Source organism: Rissa tridactyla, chromosome Z, assembly GCF_028500815.1.
Source record: "Rissa tridactyla isolate bRisTri1 chromosome Z, bRisTri1.patW.cur.20221130, whole genome shotgun sequence".
Lineage (NCBI taxonomy): Eukaryota > Metazoa > Chordata > Aves > Charadriiformes > Laridae > Rissa > Rissa tridactyla.
In genome coordinates, this window is record NC_071497.1 from 87173774 (window position 1) to 87195344 (window position 21571).

Below are 21571 nucleotides of genomic sequence, written 5' to 3' on the forward strand. Positions count from 1 at the left end.
CACAGATGCCCTGCAGCGGGGTACGCGGGGGGCACAGGGCCTGGCCAGAGCAGGCAGGTCCCTACTTGCCAGCTCTGTGCCGGCGGCTCCTGCCCCCACGGGCGCTGCTCCCATCAGGCCCCCCCTGCCCACCCCCTCGCCTGCCCACCCCCTCTGTGGCCTGCCTGCCCGCTCCCATCTTTCCACAGCCCCCGCGGTGCCACACCGCACCGTGTGCGGAGGCTACAGCCACACTTGGAGCCCCTCTGTGAACCCGTGGTCTGCCCGGCAGGAGGCCGGTGGGGTCCCCCCGCGCAGTGGCACCCCTGGGGATGGGGCACTCGGGGACTTTGGGGGCTGTGAGGCGGGCGCTGCGCCGAGCGAAGCCGGCTGCCAGTAACGTGCTGGGCCGGCACGGGGGCTGGCAGCTCCGGATCGATGGCCCTGCAGTCACACACCAGATGGTTTTGGCAAGGGCAAACATGAATCAGTTGAAGCCCGCTCGCTGTACGCCGGTGGGTGCCTGCCGGCTCGGACGCCCGCAGCAGAGCTGTGGGTGCTGCTGCCCCTTCCCGCTGCCGGGGGACACGTCCCTTCCGCAGAGAGAGGGAAAAATGTGCATGTCTGTGCGCGGGGTGTGCGTGCACTAGGGAGAGGAGCCGGGCAGCCGTGTGAAAGCAGACTGACACGGGGACACGGGTTTCTTTTGTCACCGTACCAGGTCATCTACGCCCGTGAGGTGTTTTTACCAAGCCGTACTTTCTCCCATGTTTAATGCAACTAATAACGCGGGTGGACACCGCGCCTGGCTTTGGACCAGCAAGAGGGGAGGCAGAAGACCGTGCGGGGACCCCCGGGAGCCGCAGGCTGGGGAGCGGGGCCCTGCCCGCGCCTCACGCTGCTCCGCCGGGGACCGGCCGAGCGAGGGCGCGGGACGGGGCGTCCCTCCGAGCCCCGCGGCGGCCCCGGCCCCCGGCCCGCTCCGAGGGGGGATCTCCCCGCGGGCGCGGCGGCCGGGGCGCTGCCTGGCCGGGCCCGAGCAATGGTTCGGGGCTCACCGGTCCCCATCACCGCCTTCGCACAAAGGCGACATCTGCGCCGCCGGCCCGCACCGGCACCAGCACCGGCACCGCCGGGCCGGGCGGGATCGCCGCCTGCCGGGACTCGGCGCAGCCCCGTTCGGGGGAGCGGGGCTCTGAGGAGGAGGCTGCGGCGGCTGAGGGGACCTGAGGAGCCTGAAGGAGCTGGGGCACCGGAGGGGACGCCAGGAGCCTGAGGCACCTGAGGGGGACACCGGAAGCCGGAGGGGCCCGTGCCGGGCCGCCCCCAGGAGGATCCTCGCCGGCGCCGGGCCGCGGCCCCCCGCGGCGGTGGTACGCAAGGGTCCCGGTCGGTCCCCGGCGGCGAGCCACCCCCCGCACGCTTACAAAGGGCCGCGGCATCTTTAAGGGCCCGGCGGCGGCCGCCCCGCCCCGCCCCGCGCCGCCATTGGCGGGCGCCGTCAGCGGCGCAGGCCCGGCCCCGCGGGCGCGGCCAGGCGGTGCGCGCGGCGCGCCCTGGACAGCTCCCGCCGCCCGCAGACGGCGGCGGCGGCGGCGAGGCGAGGACATGGCGCGGGGCCGCCGCGGGCCCGGCTGAGCCGCCGCTGCCCGCTGCCCGCGCGGCCGGCGGAGCGGGCGGCCTCGGGCCCCGGCGCGCTGCCCCCCCACCCCCCTCACCCCTCCCCGGCGCGGCCGCCGCCCCCATGAGTGAATGAGGAGCGGCCGCGGCGCCCGTCGATGCCTCGCCAGGGAGCCGGGTGCCTGCGCCATGAACCCCGAGATGGCGATGGAGCCGCTGGGCAGCCTGCACGGGGCGGCCGGCCATGAGCCGGAGCTGATGGGCAGCCCCAGCCCCCACCACGGCGGCCGCAGCGCCGGGCCGCTCCGGGTGCCCCCCCCCCCCGCCGCCGCCTCCGCCGCCGCCGCCGCCGCACCAGGAGCTGGCCCCCGCCGCCGCCCGGCCGGCCATGGTGTCCAGCATGGCCTCGCTGCTGGACGGCGCCGCCGAGTACCGCCCCGAGCTCTCCATCCCGCTGCACCACGCCATGAGCATGCCCTGCGAGTCCTCGCCGCCCGGCATGGGCATGAGCAGCACCTACACCACCCTGACGCCACTCCAGCCCCTGCCGCCCATCTCCACCGTCTCCGACAAGTTCCACCACCCGCACGCCCACCCGCACGCCCACCACCACCACCACCACCAGCGCCTCTCGGGCAACGTCAGCGGCAGCTTCGCCCTCATGCGGGACGAGCGCGGGCTGCCCGCCGTCAACAACCTCTACGGGCCCTACAAGGAGATGCCCGGCATGGGGCAGAGCCTCTCGCCGCTGGGCAACGGGCTGGGCCCCCTCCACAACGCCCAGCAGGGCCTCCACGGCTACGGGCCGCCCGGCCACGAGAAGATGCTCAGCCCCAACTTCGACGCCCACGCCGCCATGCTGGCGCGGGGGGAGCAGCACCTCTCCCGGGGGCTGGGGACGCCCCCGGCCATGATGCCCCACCTGAACGGCATGCACCACCCCGCGCACCCGGGCCACCCGCCGCCCCACGGGCCCGCGCTGCCCGCCGGCCGGGAGCGGCCGCCCTCCTCCTCCTCCGGCTCGCAGGTGAGCAGCTCGGGGCAGCTGGAGGAGATCAACACCAAAGAAGTGGCACAAAGGATCACGGCGGAGCTGAAGCGCTACAGCATCCCCCAGGCCATCTTCGCCCAGCGGGTGCTGTGCCGCTCTCAGGGGACCCTCTCGGACTTGCTGCGGAACCCTAAGCCTTGGAGTAAACTCAAGTCCGGCCGGGAGACCTTCCGGAGGATGTGGAAGTGGCTGCAGGAGCCGGAGTTCCAGAGGATGTCGGCCCTGCGGCTGGCAGGTAGGTGCGGGCCGGCGCCCCGCGGGAGGAGCGGGGAGCGGAGCGCGACCCCCGGCCGCCTCCGCAGGGCGCTCCCCGCCGGTACCGGCACGGCTCGGCGACACCCCCCCCCCCGCCCCCTTTCCGCGTTCCGCCTCGCCGGCTCTCAGCGGCCGGGCACCCGCGGCGGGGCTGGCGGAGGGCCGCTCTCCGCGGCCGGGGCCGTCGCGGAGCCCGCCGCGGCCGGTCGGCGGAGCCGGGGCAGCTCTCCGGGGCCGGGTGCTGAAGGGCCCCCCCCCCCGGCCCCGCGCCGCCCCGCCACGCCACCATCCCTCCCGGCGCTGCCGGGCGCACCGCGCCGCGTCCCGGGGCCGGCGGGGCCGGGCGGAGCGGCGGGGGGGGCCGGCGGCTCCGCGCAGCCCCGCGCAGCCCCGCGCGCCGGCCGCATTGTCCCGCGGAGGGCGCGCGGGCGCCCCCTGGCGCGGTGGCGGGGCGCCGCAGCCCCCATTGTTCTGCGGGCGCGGGGCCGGGGGGGGGGGGACAGAGGCGACGGGGGGGCAGCGACCCCCGGTATCGCCCGCCCCGCGGTGGGGTGAGCGAGGGTGACCCGGTGACAGCGCTGACCGTGCGGGGGGAGGGGGGACAGGGCAGGGCGGGGGGGGCGGCAGGGACGTCGGCTGTCTGGTCCCACGGTCACGCAGGACCCCGGGACGTGGCCTGTCACACACGCACACCCCCCCGGCTTCCCCTCCGTGGAAATCGGTCGCCTGGTGGTTGTGTCTCGGTGGTAAAGGTGCAGGCGGTGACACGGGCAGACACGCGTGGGCAGGCGCACCGTAGTGTGCCCATGTCCGGCTCGGCTCTCTGCTGTGACAGCGACACGTCCACCTGCACAATTTAGAAACTGGGGGGGTTTGCTCCGCCAAGCCCGCCGTTCCTTTATTGCGGTTGCTTCCAACCTGGACGGACCCATCCTCGCGCGTTATTGATTAGTTCTGCGCTCTCACGGCGACTGCAAACTCCTCCCGTCCTTCCCAACACCATCCAGTTCTTCCGTATTATCAACCAAATGAAGGTCCCGAGGTTTGTCTGCAATGTCAGCATCAGAGGAACAGAAAGGGTTTGGGGTTGTGTTGTGTTTTGTTGTTTTTTTTTTCCCGGAGCACGCGGTGATGTCGCCTCCTCAAACAAACGCGTATCTAGAGGGAAATCGATGCAGATAATGTTTAGAAGATTAAAAGAGCATTAATGCTGGCAACAGGAGCATAAACGCGTGGACCCAGTTTTCATTGATCTGGAACCTGAGCCGGCTCATTTCCAGTAATGTTGCCGGTGCTTTTCCTTCCCAGCACCAATCCCAGGTGGGGGGTTCCCCATGGAGCCCTACATATGGGGCAGAAAATCAGAAATCGCATCTACACGCCCGCCGGGTGACAGCTTTGCTGTTGCCCAGTGGGTGCGTAGGTGCGATTTCTGATTTTCTGCCATGAGCTGTCGTCCGGCGGCTGCGTAGATGCGATTTATGATTTTCTGCCGTACACAGAGAGTTATGCATAGATAATTCTGGATCTCCACTTTCCCAGTTCCCCCTGCATGCCTTTGCACCCAGGAGTAAAGTTTGGAGAGAACTGGGTGTCTGAGTGGGTACAGGTTCCCTGTGGAGTGGGAAAGACCTTTGCAAATTACCATTCCCTTCAGGAAATCAGTTTTTTTTATTATTATTACCACATGTGACTATGCAGCCTCATTACCTCGGTGCTTCCTTCTTCCCCTTTACTCCCCTCCGAGCAAGGGGAATAAACCGAAAGTACTTCAGATCTCTGAAAAATGGCCAGTTTGCCCTGTCCTTCCTGGAAGTTTTTCCTGAACAGGATGAAAATCTGCTGTCCTTTGAGGGAAATTCCCCCTCTCCCTGTAGGAACTGTAGCAGTCGTGTGTGCTTATTATTATTCTTATTATAAAAGATATAGAATTCTGTTCTGTTCTAGTCTAGTCTAATTTTTCTTATTATTTCTGTGCTTATTGTCTCTTCTTGGGAGTCTTTCAGAGACTCCTAAGCTGGTGGAGGGTGCTCGGGCGTTGCGGTGCTCGGAGCGGTGCGGGCAGCCCGGGCAGAGTTGCGGGCAGCTCACACTGTGAATAGGCAGCTCGGTGCGCGTTTTGGGGGTCCGAGAGTAAAAACATAATTTTGGCGTGACGGCGTGAGTGCCCTCCCGGGGACACCGGGCTCGCCCCGGGGCAGCTGGAGCAGGGACGGGGCTTTTGGGGACCTGCCCCGGGCTTCTGACAAGCCCTTGTGCCGCGGCCGGTGCGGCCCCGTCGGGCAGTCCCTAAATTTCTGCCGAGGTGAAAAATATTAACGATCTCTCGGGCGAGTCAAGGTATTTATCAGGGCGGCGAGTTCAGAGGGCAGGGTTCAACGGCGGTTCGGGTTGATTGAGCACACGGAGCCGCCTCCTCACGGCCGGGCTGCCCGCACAGCGCGGAACCGGGGCTTTATCGCCGAATCCCTGCCCGGTAAACACGGCAAGAATGCAAGTGAAATAGCTCCGTGCCGTATTCCCCTGCAATTAAAATAGCTCCGTGCCGTATTGCCCTGCAATTGAAATAACTCCGTGCCGCGTTCCCCTGCCGTGAAAACAGCCCCGTGCCGTATTCCCGGGCAGGACGGGGTCCGGAGATGCCGGTGCAGAGCCGGGGGCGGTTCTGAGTGCGCGGGGGTTGTGCGGGTGTCCCCGGCCCCCCGAGCAGCCGCGGTGGCAGCTCGCCCCGGTGGCCGTGGGCAAGGCCGGGCCCGGCCGGGCCAGCCCGCACCCCGCAGGTGCCTTTTCCGTTTCGCCGGGCCCAGCAGCAAAACGCCCGCGCTGCTTGTTTACGTTTCCCGATTGCTGAATCACCTTATTGATGATTAAACATTTTTGTACCAAAACACCATCAATGATTCATTTGTGCAGAACAGGCGCGCTGACCTCGCCGTCTTTACATCCCTTGGATCGCAGCGCGGTTCGGGGGAGGGTGGAAAGCGGGGGAGGCTGTGTCGGCCCCGCGCCTTTTCGCCTGCCCCCGGCCGAGGGGCAGCGGCGGCTGCCGGGGGGCTCCATCTCTCTCCACGGATCCCCGGTGGGGTAGCCCCGGGGGGCGGCCGGGGACGTGCCCACCCACGGGCTAGGTTTCGCCGGAGCTGCGCTGAAGGCCCCCCCCCGGTCGTGTCTCGTCGTTGCTCCCCGCGAGTGCTCGGGGATGGCGGGCGGCGACACTCCGGTCCTCTGGTCCCGGGAGCGTGTGGCCCACGCAGGGACAAGCTCTGCTTCCCCCCCGTGACCTCCGCCTGCTGCGGGCAGGGCGGGTGCCGCCACGCAGGGGGGCTCGGGGAGCGATGCCCGGGGCGGGGGGGGTCAGGCCCCGTCGGCCCGAGCGGCGAGCAGAGCCCCGGAGCGGCGGCGGCACCGTCAGCACCACGGACAGCGGCGGGGAGCGGGGAGGAATGGAGGGGAACAGGGAGGGATGGAGGGGAACAGGGAGGAATGGAGGGGGACAGGGAGGAATGGAGGGGGACAGGGAGGGATGGAGGAACAGGGAGGGATGGAGGGGAACAGGGAGGGATGGAGGGGGACAGGGAGGGATGGAGGAACAGGGAGGGTTGGAGGGGGACAGGGAGGGATGGAGGAACAGGCAAAGGAGGAGAGAGGGGAGCAGAGAGGGGAGATGAGCGCCGGGGCAGGCGGCGGCTGCGGCCTCTCCTTGGCCCAGGGCCTGGTGAGCTGGGAGGGCCATAGCAGAGGAGAGAGGGATGGTGGCTCCACACCCCACCAAGGTGACAGCAGAGGAGGGAGGGATGGTGGCTCCACACCCCACCAAGGCCAGAGCTGCGAGAGTGCATCTGACCCCACGGCGCCCGTCCACGCTCCAGTGCCCAGGAGAGCCCCCGTGCTGTAGATGATTGCTAGGGGTGGGTTGTGTACAGGCAGACTGTTGTTGGCTCTCTGTCCTCTGCCTCTTTGTGCCGTACCTAAAGCTCCTTTCTCTGGATTTTGAGCCTATTTTGTTGTCTGTAGCTACAGCTAAAAATTAAGGCATAATAACATCTGTATCAACTGCGTTATCTATGTATAAAACTATTTCTTAGTGCAGAACTAAATATACAGGTACGTAAAGATTCTTTGAAAGGTGCTTAGTGGCTTGAAATATTAGTACTCTCTTCAGATATAGATTAGTGGTTATGTTTGAACAATCCATGCGGTAAATTGTGGTGCTGGGTGATAAATTATATTTCTCTTGTACCCACTTTCTGAAATAATACCCTGCCCTATCTTTTTGTTCCAGATTATTTCTGAAGACATTTCTGCCCTGCAGAAATTTGCATACCATTTTTGTTAAGCAAACAGTTTTTATCGGTTTCTTGATTGATTGATACAGATAAATCTGACCATCTTTCTCATGAAATGCATTTATATCTTCTTTTTTCCTCTAAGTTTTTAAGAATCAATCAGTTTGTGATCATTCTGTGTTGATCATTCTGAACTTTTCCGATCTGTTCCTTGCTATTTCCTTACTAGATTTTTTCCAGCATCTCATTTTTTTGCCTAGTATCTCTTGGCCATCACCATTTGAAATGAAATATCCCAAACTCAAATATTTCTCTGCATTTGAAAACTGGCAGAATTTATTTCTGGCAAGGATCACATAAAGGAGAGAACATTTTTGCCAAAAGGATTATTTTCCAGCAGCTGATGCTGTTTCTTCCCTTGCTCTTTATAGGGGTGTTTTGACTCAAACTTTGCGCTGCTTTTTTCTGCACTGTAGCCCCATCCTTAGCGCTCCTCCCTTGTATTAGTCACAAAGTCTTGTCCTAGATGTTCCTGCCGTCCACCAGTTACAAGTGGCTTTTTCATCCCTTCCAATTAGACATTACTCAGACATGACAAGCTTCTTGCCAGTAACCCAACACGGCTATTCTGAGTCTCCGAGCACTAACAGCAGCAAACTCCTCGCATCAGAGGAGCTCCCCTGTGGCTGCCTTCAGAGTGGAAACAGGGCTCTGCAGGTGTACGGAGAATTAATCTAACAGGGAAAGCAGGGCTGAAAAGGACTTGAGACATCACTTGTCCTGACAGTCTGCCCCGTTCTTCAGGAATCTCCAGTGATGGGGATTTCTCAGGCTACCTAGGCAATCTCTTCCAGGGCTTACAGGTACAAAAAAATCCTTAATGACTAGCCTTAATCTCCCTTTTTGTCTTTTAAATCCTTTGCCTCTCATCTTATCCCTGCTAGACACAGCAAAAAAAATGACTCCCTTTCTTCTGATAGTAATCTGTTTGTATTTAAGACTGCTATCTTGTCTCCTGTCTTCTCTAGAAAAAGCCCCATCATACTTAGGAGATGAATATGCAGAGAAAGCATTACGTCCAAGGGGACAGATAATACATCTCTTTTTCCAAGGTAAAAGATTTTGTATCCAGCTCTATCAATCTTGCAGACTTTTGCATAAAAGGCTCTCTGATTTATAGAGGATTTTTGTACGCAGAAATCATACAAAATAGACTAATCTCAAATGGGCTCAGTGATAAGATCAACAAGACAACTCACTGATGGCAGATAGAAATGCAATCAAAAACGAAATTGGAGTGGTTTGGGGTTGTTTGGGTTTTTTGAGCTATAAAATCAAACTACTCCATTGTGAAAAAAGGGGAGTCAAACCACTGTTAAATGCTGCACAAAGGAATTATTAGACAAGCGATAGAGGCTGGCAGTTTCCCAAAACGCAAATTGTCTCTGGGACCAAAATATCTCTAAGTAAGCAGGGAACATATTTATGAGTAGCGGTGATTTTCCAGCAGATCTCATCTTGTCATAATGGGCATTTAAGATCGGGGCCCTGCGCTGAGGCATTAAGCTTTGGCAAGCAGCACGTAGCTGAAGAAGATAAAGGAAGAGCATGAGGAAGTCTTCCTCGGAGAGCTTCCCACACACCTTCTCCATTTTCCTTCTCCTCTGTGCTTGTCATGCCCACTCGTTCCTGTACCAGGTGAGGATGCCGCTGCTGCCCTCGGCAGCCAGCGTCCCAGCACAAGCATCTTTTCTCCAGCTATGGCTGGGAAGGACCAGTGGCACCACGGCACCGTGGCAGCCCTAACCACAGGCTCCCGATGCGAAGAGGCTCACACAGATTAGGTATAAGCTCCCAAAGCTTTCCCCCTGTCCTTCTGGCATCTTTAGTGCCAATTTTCTCCTCTGTCATGCCCAGATCCTGCCAGGGTGCAGCACCTTGGTGTCCTCCAACATCCAGCCCACCGCAGAGGAGGTGTCCTATGGGGCATGGCCCCACAGACCCGACGCTGGAGCCACGCTCGGTGTCAGCTAGCTCATGCCACTGGGGTGATAGGAGCTCTACTATAGGCAGTTGCTTTCGCCCACAGGGCCCGCTGACGAGCCATCCCATCTCCCTTCCACCAGCTGCGTGGTGGCACGTTCACTGCGGAGGTGGGAGACCCACAGCCCTCTGCCTAGAGGGTCTCAGTCCCTTCCTCACCTCCACACGCGACCCCGTTGGTGCTCGGGGAGGAGGGACGCTTACCTCTGCTGCTGGAGCTGTGCTTTCCTAAGCCCCTGGGAAGAAGGAAATGGGAACCTGGCTGTATGGCAAAGAACATCGCTCCTCCCAGCCTTCTCTTGCATTCTGCATTCAGCACTCGTTGTCCGAAGTGCAGGGAGAGCTCGGAGAGCCAGGAGGGCAGCACAGGTCAGGCTTTGCCAGAGAAGCTGGCAGAGCTTTGCTCCCATTCTCTGCTGTTCTTCATAATTGCACCCCATCGGTTACAGCCATTAAAAGGAAATAATCATTTCCTGCTTTCTCCCATGAGTCAGAATTTCTGAAAACAAACCATTTCTGGAGGCACACAGCAGGAACTCGGTAGATCCATACTTTCCCCTGCAGTAGGGCCCACGGGACTTGGCTCTCAACTCTGCCTTGTAAGCGTGAGGTGCCAGGAGGGAACCGCAGTGTGGGAGGGTGTCAGAGCCACATAGCTGTGGGAAAGCTGCTAGATGCAATCAGCAGAAAACAAGAAAGCAAAATATTTCAAATTCTCATCCACTCGAAGACTTCAGACTCCTATTCAGTGCTCACTCACCTACCTCAACTTTAAATTCCCAGTCCTTTTGTGGAAAAGGTGCCCGAAGTGCTTCCCTTTCCCCACGGGGAGAAGGTCGCAGCTGTGTTCCGGTACTTGAGGGGATGTGCTGGCGCATCACTTGCGGATGCTGCTGCAACAGGCAGAGCACTCCGTGGGGGGAAGGTCTGGTTTCAGCTCCGTGCTCTGACAAGGGGAATATAAATCCTCCTTACAGAAAAGTGTTATAATTCAGCTGGAAACTATTTTGGGATTCAAAAGGGAGAATCTCCAGAACAAGAGGAAACATAAATCTCCCAGGCGTTAGAAGTGGAGGACTGGCAGAGCGTGGTTTGAAGGCCGTTTTGCTGTGACTGGGCAGAGCAGCTGAGCAGCCTTGCTGCTGCTGCGAGAGCTGGCGGGTGCGACACCAGCGCTGCCAGCGGGGCCACGCTGCTGTCACAGTCCGGGGATGGCATTTAAATGCTGCTGCTGCGCAGTTTCCGTCAGCTTGTGCTTCTGAAAGCAGCTGGGACTCCCACCAGCACAAGTGTATTTTGGCAGCTCGACGAGGTTGATGCAATGATGCCATGTGTCTGTCTGTCCCTGTGGGACAATGTCACTGGTACCTTGTGGGGTACCCGGGGTGTCACCGCACCCAGGACCAGTGCTCTCACAGGTAACCCGGGGGGGTTGAGCCCCTTCTTGTGAAAACAGGAGTCAGTGGGGAGGACGAAGATCTCTGTGCCTGCCCTGCGGCAGGGCTACGGTGGGAGCTTGCACCAGCTGGACGCTGATCCCGGCAGGGGGGACAGCTTACGTGTCCCCCAGCTGTTGGAAAGGAGACCTTACCAGCTCGCGATCAACTCTGAAACAGAAATCTGCCTGAAATCGGGTCTGTTCCTTTTGCAGCTCACAGAAAAGCTTGTTTATAGAGAGGGCTGGATACTGAGCATGAGGGGATGCCCCCCATCTCGGCCACAGCAGAGAACCTGGGGGGCTGCCTTGCCGAAACTGCTTTGGTGAGGGTTAGAGCTTGTAACCGCCTGGTGACGAGGGGTACGTGGAAACTGTACTGCACAATCACCAAGCCTCCACTTGTTCTTGCCCTGGAGTGCAATAAATTGGCCCTATCCCATCTATTATTTATCATTCTGTATTAATGCTGGGAGTATATTGCAATAGTACTTGGAGGCCCCTGTCAGAGATCCCGCACTGCGAGGGGTGTTGCAGCACTGCACGGGAGGGAGCAGCCCCTGCCCCGCAGAATTTACAGCCCAATTTCAGCCGCCCGGCAGATTTACAAGAGATGCGACACAAATAGCCCGAGACCTGCTGCATGCCAGCAAGAAATATAAAAGAACCAAGTCCCCGAACCCATTCATCTTTTCTTCTCAAATCGCTGAAGGATGCAAACCCCAGAGAGAGGAGGACGTTCCTTCCGTGACAGAATTAAGGGAGAGAAAAATCAGGTTGAGTACCAAGAAAACCCAGGCCTGGCGGGAAGCGTCCAGGCTTTGCGCTGCTTTCTCGGAGCCTTGCAGGAATCCCGGTACCTCCAAAGAGGAACTGCAGCGCGGGGAGCACCTCGCCGCTACAGGAGGGTTGGTTTGGGCGAGGAAAGAGATCTTTTCCAATAGCGGCAGATGTTCCCTGGAGGAAAGGAATTAACACTTTGCGCTGCACTCCTCCTTGGTGGGCGTACTCTGTTTTTCTGGAGGAATGCCGTCCGAGGGCATTGGCGGGGATTGCAGAGCGCGGGAGGGTGCCGTGAGCGTGCGGCGGTGGGAAAGGAGCTGGTGAAGGCGCAGGGGCTGCGCACCCCGACAACGTGATTATTTGCGTCTTCATTCAAATTGTTTCTTGTTACATAATGATTCTGTACACAGCGGAGTACTTAACCTAATTTGTATCGATCTCAATTGCTTTCATTTGTGCATACTTAATTCAGAGAGGTAATCAAATTGATTTTTGAGGCCTAGTTTTTAAGAGATTGTAGTAACACAGATATACAAGAGGTTGCTTTAAGTGAATCATAGCGAAGGAAAAACATTTTAAACCTTTGGAAAACGTTTCGATGGTCATTTCATTGTGTTCAGTATTACTAGCATAATTAAATTTCCCCCACATTGAGTCCTCTCCGAAATCAAATTGAGCAACATTTTTTAGTTCCATCAGGCAGATAACTGGGTTTAGTTGACTTTGTACTACACCCGCATGAAACCACATACGAGAGATCAATATTCATGGCTTATCCTTACGAACAAGGGAGAGGAATGACTTACTGCTGGATTAAGGGAATACTGTTTTCTACTCGGCTCCTTCTTAACATCTGCTATTTGTTTCACAGGGCCAGAGCCACTTTTGCCATTAGAGTGAAAACACCGTAAACCCAGTGATTATCTGAGGGCATTAGTTAACCTGCGGAGCTGCAGGGAACCAAATCTAGCAGAGGTGAGGCCAAAGGGAGGCTTTTTTCAGCAAAAGTAGACGACGAAGAAATTTCAGGCTGCTAAAAAATCCTCTAGGATTTTGGATTAAAACCCCCTCGCGTAATTGGGGTAAAAGCAGAGATACCTGAGGGGGGAGATGGATTGACGTCAGATTCATGTTGGGATTTTGTTTGCGTTAGGAGCGGGGCTTACAGTGTCCGTGCTTCACAGGACAGAAAGTCACACGAGCCCTTTCCTTAACATTTCCAGTACCCAAAGGAAACTGGTGTCAGGACTTGGAATGAAGCGGGACGGCTCTGTAGTCCCTCTGTACCTGTCTCTGTAGTTATATGTGTTATTATGACTGTATTCCAGCCTGGCTGGCAAAGCCCCCTGCCCGTAAGCATCACCACCCAGGGCCCCCTTACGGACCAGCTCCCGCACCTCTGGGACGTCTCTCTCCAGACTCCCTGCAGCTCCGTATGGCATTAGCCACTGGAAGACTTCACATTAACGCCTTTCCTTTGCTTGAGCGATCATTGTTTCTATGTTGGCGTGCTTGCCACAAGCCCAGCCGCAAGCAGCGCTGACGCAGAGGAGCGGTGCTCGCCCCATCCTCTGCCAGCGGCACGGTCCCCATCCCCTCTCTGGTGTGGGATGTGGGGCAGGGGCTTCCTCTGGATGTACTAGCCACCAGTGGCGTTCTCATGAGCACGCAGATGCCCAGGCTCTGCAGATCTCACTTTCTGAAATACCTGCTGAGGCCATTCGCTGGCACGAAGCATCCAGCCCACCCCAGCCCCTGGGACCCCTCCCTGTCCTGCTCCTCCTCCTCATGCTGGTGACCCTCATGTCCTTGTCCCCCGGCTGTCTCGCTCCTGGCACCAGCGAGGGGGAAGCGGAGGGAGGAGAGAGGCCCCAGCTCACTCCAGTCGCATCCCCACCCCGTGCCGGAGGGTCCGGAGGGTGGGGTTTGGCTGAACACTATGGCAGCGCTCCCACTCGCAGTGATGAGCTCCGTATCAATCAATTTTGGCCTACGTGTGGCAAAAGCAGTTTCTATAAAAAGGGCCGGTCTTTCTGTGCGTGCATAAACAGCTGGTAGGAGCTATTGCTGCCCACAGGGATAGGCAGCGCTGCCTCTGGCTGCCGTAGGGCAGATTGATTGCGCCGGGCCGCGCGTTGTTTCAGCCATTAACGGCGGAGCCCTGTGAATATCTGCCAGTGAAAAAGATTGTCCTGAGAAAATGCCAGATCGTCCAGTCTGAACCATTTGCATTTCATGGAGTTCTCCCCAGCTCAGTGGAGGACTTGCCCTGGACTGTGTTTCCCCCCCCGCAGGGATCCACTGGCCACCGCAGCTCTCCCGAGCCAGCCGGGCCAGTGCCGGAGCGGGGTGGGATGCCCAGCTGGGGGTGGGTGCCGGGCCCCAGGGATGGGCTGGGTGCTGGGGACCACCGCAGCTCCTGCGGATGCGACTCTCATGGCAGCGGGGTGGAGGGGAGACCCACGTGGCTGCGTTAGCGACCCCACTGCCGTCTGCTGGTAGCTGCCATGCATCGTCTTTAATAGGAGAGTACATTTCCCAGTGCTTCAGTCTTTATAAACGGAAGTTTTAAAGACAATACTTACCAACTGAAACACTTCTAGATGTTTTTCAGGATTTATAGCTGTCTGTAATGCAGGGGCTGGCTAGGTTCCTCTCTCCTCTGGAGGAAAATGGAAAATAAGAATTACTGTTGCAGAAAATAAGACAAACGAACTATTAGTAGAAATATTCAATTTAATGATACTCGGCAACAAAAAAAAATTGAGCTTAAATTAGAAGCATGTGAAGTTCACAAGGAAACCAAAACTCAGAGGGGCTTGTAGAATAAAGTCCAAAAAAGGCCCGCTTTCCTGCGGACGCCTCTCAGGCAGATGGGGTTGGAGATGCTGGGGCTGATGCAGCGCACGTCGGTCACTGCAGCTCCTGGTTACGGTGGGGTCGTGAGTCTTCCAAAGCGGTGGCATATAATTCTTTTTCTCATGTGAATTGCATGGAAAGCTATTAACTGCCAGCAGTTTAGAGCAAATCTTCTTCGCGAAAGAGAGGTGCGTCCCGGGAGGCGATGGAGTGGAGGCCACGTCCTTCCCCGCTGTCACCCCCTCGCAGCCAGGTGTCTGCGGCAGACGCAGCCCAGCGGCGTCCGACGTTGTGCCCGGCTGCCGGGGAAGCCGGGACGTGGGGTGCCCTGCTTTTCCCTGGCTAGCGTTAGGTGAAACGAGCGCCAGCCTTACTGGTGGGGGAGCTGGCTTGTGAGAGAGGGGATCCGGGGGGACAAGGCTCTGCAGAGGGGGGCGGACGAGCTGGGAGCGGTGGGGTTTTACCCAGCTCCTGGAGGGCAGCCCGGAGCCGTGGCTGGAATTCGCTTCCTTGGCTGAGAAGGAGGGCTGGGTGCTCGGCTGGCTCATGTCCCCACAGAACGGCGGGGCCGGGGGAGACGGGCCGAGCGCTGCTCCGGCTCGGCCGGGAGGTGCGGCTGCCTGCCTGCCGCCGGCACCTGGCAACATATTTCAGCACGTGCTTAACCTCAGGCTTGCGAACACACTAATAAAAAAATCGATGGAGTGTCTTGCATATTTAAAGCTGAACATCGGAATAGTTGTTGTCTTCATGGAGAGGAACCTTCTTGGCGCTGGGAGCTGCAGAGATTTTGGGGCTCGTTCCCATTACCTCCTGGTGCCTCGGCTGCCTCGCTTCCCGCCTCTCCACACTTGCGCTGAATGCTTTTTTAATTTTTTTTTTTTTTATTATTCCTAAGCAATACCTAATTCTATTTTAAAGCCACGTTTTTTTAAACATTCCCTTAGTTTTAGCTGCGGGACAAAGCCCTGCTCGCTGAAGAGAGCCTGTCCCTCCCTGGGGACACGGCCCCGCTGGGTCGGGTCTCTGCGCCGCTCTTAATGCCCTTTAAACCCCTGGGGTTCCGCTTCAGCCAAAGTTAAGCGAGGCAGCACTGAATCTATTTCTGAGCTCCTTCTAGATTGTTTCTATGTAAAGTGTCTTTAGTCCGGTGTACAAGAAAAGAGAAGAATTATATTTTTTTTCCACAGTTACGACTTTCAGTTCCTGCCAGTTGTCCGTTCTCTTCCATAGAATATGTTCAGTATTAACTGCAGTTAATAAATCAAATTGGTCTTAGGATCAAGATGGCCGCTTCCCTTCCCTCTACTAGTAAAACATTTCTCTTTCTGTAGGCAGGTTTCCTGGATAATAACTTTATTTTATTAGAGTGCTCACTCCATTTTTCTCTTCTGATAAATGCATGTCAAGGAACAACATTTGCCTTTATGGTGCCTTTTCAAGAGCAAACTTAACAGTTCAAGGAAAGTATTTACTGAATGCATTGAAAAGCACATACCTTTGCATTATTTATTATAAGATACCAATAACTGTAAAACGCAGAGTATCTCTGGACATAAATTAGTGATGTTAGGAAACACTAGACTCTTCCCAGTGTCCCGGAACCTATTAGAAACTGCGGCAAAGATGCGGGTGCTCGTCACATCCCCAGTGCTGCGGGTACCGCCGCGTGGATTCCAGACAAAAGGCAGCGCAAGGTATCAAATGCAGAAATCCAGCCTAAAATCTGCTTCTTCACCTCAGACGGGCAGTAAAACGTTATCTGTGGAGCATGTTAGAGGTGCAGTCAGAGAACCCAGATTAGCCTTTGGGCTAATCGCCTCCAGAGACCCAAGTCCAGCCATGGGGAGGCAGTTACAGGCTCACCCTGCCGCCTGCGGCGTGCCCGGGCAGGAGGGTCCTTGCTGCCCCCCACTCCCGCGGGTGCCATCAGGAGCCCTGTGCTGGTGCCGCTGCCTCGGAGCTGCGCTGTGAGCTCCTCCCGGCAACGCTCGCCCGTATCCTGTAAGTCTGGGCTTGGACCCGGCTCTCCAGAGCATCCTCCTCTTACGTTTTGTCCCTCCTGGGCTGTTTCAAATGGTCCCAGCCCGACCTTCCTCCCAGAGGCAGCTCTGCCGCAGCCACGGGAGTTTGGCAGCCGAGAACGGATGCAAGATGAGGATCAGCTGTTCCAACACAATATTCCAGTTTCCTGCAGAAACCCAGTGGAATACTGTCCCGTGCGCCACACTAAGCTGATCAGTGTAGTCACGCACCCGGCTGAGCCAGGCTCCCTGCTCTGCCCTGCTCAGGCACAGGGCGACAGGGACAGTCCTGACTTCAGGTTAATTACAGACATTTCCACAGTCTGAGTTCGACCTTTTGGGCCAGGTTCTCATTTCACATTCTAGACCTGCAGAATTATTTAATAGGGCTGCTTAAAAACCCGGCCACTTATCAATTCACTCCACTTATTTTGTCCCAGCGCATTACCTAACCATGTCAACATATGGATTTTTTTTTATCTTGCTGCCCCATGCAGACAGCCTTATCAGGCTATTTTTAAAGCTGGGTATGCTATGGCAGCGGTATTGGTTTCAGCACTTGATGTTCTCTCTGTGCTAATAAATACAGATCAGCTATTAATACTGATTTTTTTTAGGATGCATTAGCATCGCCTGGCGCAGCGCTGCTCTGGCGCTGCTGCCCCGCCTGACCTGAGCTCCGACGGGCGTTTCTGGCTGGTTTCGCCCTCGGCCTCGGGAGATGCCCCGGGGAGGGGGGCGGCGCTGGCCCCCGCAGAGCCCTGCCGGCTTGCCCGAGGGCTGCCGGGGGCCGCAGGGGTGTCCGCAGTCTAGGGGTGCGGGGAGAGCTGACTGCTGATGAGGGACATTGCCTAAACAGCAGGCACTGCTGCCGTTTCGTCTCAGAGAGCTGCAGTTTCGCTTTGTCTTTTTTCATGGCTTTTCCACACGTGAGAGACCGTATGAAAGCGCAAGCTTACAGAGGCGCAGAATTTGAGGCAGGCGGGGTGGTGTGCGGTTATTTCTGTGTGAGGCCGTAAGCAAATGGTCTCACGGCAGAAGCCATGAGTTTGTCTCCCAGCAGATTTCGGAAGTTTTGGCAGGCCTTTCAGACAGCGGCTGTTGCAGCAGCGGATAGAAGCCACAAATAAACTGGTAAATGGTTAAAAAGAGTTCTCTTTCTGGAGAAAAGAAGCAAACAGGAGGTTCAGCTGGACGGCAGCCATTTCTGCTATTGAACATGATTTTCCGCCAGCGGTGGTCACATGAAGTTGCTGCCAGGGGAGCTTTGACGGGGGTTTGCTTTGGGGTGTTTAAAGCAATAAAACTCCCGTACAAACGTTAGACCTGGCTGCTGGGGTGGCAGCCCCAGGCCTCCACCACGCGCCCTCCCCTGCGTGCGGCTTTACCCGTCCCACCGTGTCCGTGGCCAGCACCTCTCCGTCCCACGGACATCGCTGGGAGAGGATGCTGCGAGCATCCCTCCGGCCCGCCCCACCGATCTGCCCCAAAACATGGGTGGAAGGTTTATTCAGAAGGCAAGAACAGCAATTTCCAATTGTATTTCCTGTAGATTACGCACGGGATGGAGTTTACGTTACGGAACAGCGCCTGTTAAAAAATAGTCATCTGCGGTTGTTATATGCTACGGCACATGATAAGTTTCTGCAAAGGATTAATCTTTGTCTTAGCTAATGAAGGGAAAAAAAGGATGCGCTTTGCATTTTCTTTCCCAGGCTGACATCAGATAAGCTAACTTGTTAATCCTAATGCTGCTGTGACAGAGGAGCAACGCGCTTCTCAGATGGTGGCTTTATAAAAAGTGTGGGAAATCTCAAAGTTGGGCACTAGCCAGAAATGGCAGGTGAATTCGAGGGCTCTGTCTGAGGATGGGGGGGGGCGCTCCAATTGCCTTGGAATTCAGTGCCGGAATGCCCAACAATCAGGTGCCCACCCAAAATAATTTCTGAAAATGCAGGTTTTTGGGACGCGAGTGCGATCACCAGCGTAACCCCCTGGCGTTCCTCCGCCAGCCCCCAGGTCCGGTGCGGTGCTGGCTCGGCCGTGCACGGCTGGCGCTGCGGATCCTGCGGGAGGTCTCCGTGCCTGGCGTGGCCACGCATGTCGGGGGGGTCTGCGGGGTCCATGGCGGGGTCTGCGGCAGCCAGGCGCGTCCTGACGCTCGCTCTCTCTCTCTGTCTCTGCCCACCCCTTCCCCAGCCTGCAAACGCAAAGAGCAAGAGCCGAACAAAGAGCGGAACAACTCCCAGAAGAAATCCCGCCTGGTTTTCACGGACCTCCAGCGCAGAACGCTTTTCGCCATCTTCAAGGAGAACAAGCGCCCCTCCAAAGAAATGCAGATCACCATCTCCCAGCAGCTGGGCCTGGAGCTCACCACCGTCAGCAACTTCTTCATGAACGCCCGCCGGCGCAGCCTGGAGAAGTGGCAGGACGACCTGAGCTCCGGGGGCTCCTCCTCGGCCCCCAGCACCTGTACCAAAGCGTGATGGGGAGCGGCCGGCACGGCGCAGCACGGCACGGCGCGGCGCGGCATGGCACGGTGGAGAGAGCGGCTTCGCAGCGGGGCCCGTCACTGGTGACTTAAAGCACAATCCTCCTGGAAACGAACCCCAGCCCAGCTGTAACAAAGGACACTTCTCACGGCTTTTAGTCAGTCTTAGCAGGCGCAAGTCAAGAATTAACCTCTTTCTATACAATACTATGCTCAGGACAGGCGAAGCAGGTCTGAAACGTAGGGGAGTCGTCCGTGAGGCAAGTTTCTCCTGAGCCCCAAAGAGCCGCGGCCGGCGGGGTGCCGCTGCGAGCCCGGGCAGCCTGCCCATGCCCGGCGCTTGCCGACAGGGCGCCGGTGCTGGCCACACCGCCCTGCACCAAAGCTCACCGCCGTGGCGCGGCCACACCAGAACGGAGCACAAAGTCTGACACGTAGACGCTAAAGAATCTGAGAATCTCTTTTTAAAACTCAGGCATGGTTTTGTTAAGTGTTTTAGGGGGGAAAAAAAAAAAAAGATCAAATTTAAGTTTTTGTTTGGTTTTGTTTTTTTTTCTTTTAGTTTCTTTAATTTAATCAGCGAGTACAGCTTGATCTTGGATCAGAAAAATTCAGTTCACTTGAGCTCAAAGTATCAAGCACAAAGCCAGTAGCTATAGGAATAGGTACGACCCTGGACTCCCGGCAGCGACTGTTCCGCCGCGCAGCCCGGCTTCCCGGGCCGTGGGGAACACCTCTGTGACCACGCGAGCCTCAAGCACAGTTTGCAGTTTGTCACAAGTTCTGTGTTTGTACCTAATGCAGATGCACACTCAGGAGGTCAATAATTTAACTGCTACAGTACATGGAGCAAACACAACATTTTGGAAGATCTAGATTTTTTTAGGTCATTAATGCGTCCTTTTTAGTTACCAGGAATCTAATTTCTCCTCGGCAACGTCCTTATTACTGAAACGTATTTAGCGCTCAATGTATTTTTGTTCCTTTTTTTTTCAGTATTTTATGGTACTTTCAAGCAGGAAAAAAACAGAAACGAGCCCTTCAGATGCCACTGGCCATTTCAGATGTGCCGCGTATGACTTCAGTACGCCATCTAAATCTATTGAATCCCTAAGTTCCTTTTACCCCCCAGCTACCCAAGCTGGCGGGAACACAGCACACCAAAGAGACAGGATTACTGCAAGCCAAAGATGTTTATAACTTGCCATTTTCTCTTCGTCATCGCTGGTGCGGGTGGTTGTGTGGCGATGGGGGAGCCTCACAAACTCCAAGCCCTCTCTCCACCTCCGGCGGGCCAGCAGCCCAGCTGAGCCGACGCCGAGCCCCGGCCGCAGCCGCCGCGCTCGCCGCCGCACCGATGGCGGGACGGTGGCGGCCGCTCGACGTGCGCCTTTACCCGAGAACGGCCCCTCCTGCAGCGCCCGCCGGGGCCCCGGCAGCAAAGCCAAGCGCGGTCGTGGTTCTTTAGAGACACTTGAGACTTTTTTTATGTACTACTTAATCGAAACCAAAGAAACGTTTTCTGCACCTACTTCTTCTGCAACGAACTGTTCCATTTAAAAATAAACTAAAAATAAAAATAAAAAAAAAAAACAAGTAAGGACGTCAGGAAGCAAACGAGTAACACACTGTGTTTTGACAGACATCTTGGACATTTTAGGAAGCAGATCTCAAAGAAAGGGTTGACAAGAACGAGAACAAAGCAAAGCCAGTACGATTGCTGCTTCATTTGACAACTCAGTCATCTTAAAGTTGAAGATTGTCTTTAATTTGTGCCTATGCAGTTTTTTCAAAAGAACAAGGAACAGAGCAACCAAAACCTCAACAGCTACAATACCAAAGATGAGGATTCTCACTACTTTTCTTTCAGTTCGTTATCTCCTCTTGCACGACTGAATGCATATAGCACCATTGATCTGGGTACAGGTAATCACTTCTGTTTCTCTGAGCAACCAAAAGGGTGGGTTTATTTACATTATTCCTGTTTCTGCCTCACACGGGATCTCTCCAAGAGCTGCATGGACTCCAAGCGCAAGATGTTGGGATACTACACTGGTATGTCTCCTCTCTCCAGAGCCACGTAGGGAAAATGTGTCCGTTGGGTATGACTTGTTTTGTCAGGTAGATTTGGTCTCCTGTATGTCTAGATCTTTGAACACCCATCCTTCCGTATGTGAAATCGGATGAGTAACCCACACCCTTCTTTCTCTTCCCCAGGGATAAAACTCGCAATATCTGTATGTACCGATTTATGTCATTGTAAGTGCTGAGCACCGCCGCAGGCTGGCTCACCGAGATCAGATCCTGATCTGAACCAAAACTGAGGTTTCGGCAGTTCATGCGGCAGTTCAGTAGTTCGTTTTGATGTATTAGACACATTATGTTGGTTGCTCAAAGTCCTGATGGTCCAAGTCACGACACGCAGACCTCGGTCTAAATTTCTCTTCAGAGCTGGAGCTCCGTGGTACCATTGTGCTCTATCTCTACATTTAAACAAAGGCTTCTTTTTAACTACTTCGCAAAACCGCTGCAGTCATCTTCCAATTTTCGCATTTAAAAAAAGAAAGAAAATCAAAAAGCCTTGTCTGCTCAGGACAGGAAAGGTTTCTGAAAAGTAAATTTGGGATCCTCACAGCTAAACTGACAGCACATACCAACTCTGGGAAGCAAAACATAGATTTCCCAGAAAGATTGGGCATGATTTGAAAATAATCCAGAGAAGCCCGGTAGTCAGGACTAAAGCTG

At 56.5% G+C, this 21571-nt stretch overlaps 1 protein-coding gene across 1 annotated transcript; it reads left to right on the plus strand.

Moving 5' to 3' along the window:
- Positions 1–1670: 1670 nt before the first annotated feature.
- Positions 1671–19198, plus strand: LOC128903100 (one cut domain family member 2-like). Its single transcript, XM_054187013.1, is given in 3 exon segments — positions 1671–1910; positions 1912–2885; positions 18535–19198. Coding segments are annotated over 3 exon segments (1440 nt in total). The 5' UTR covers positions 1671–1731; the 3' UTR covers positions 18822–19198.
- The last annotated feature ends 2373 nt before the right edge of the window (positions 19199–21571 follow it).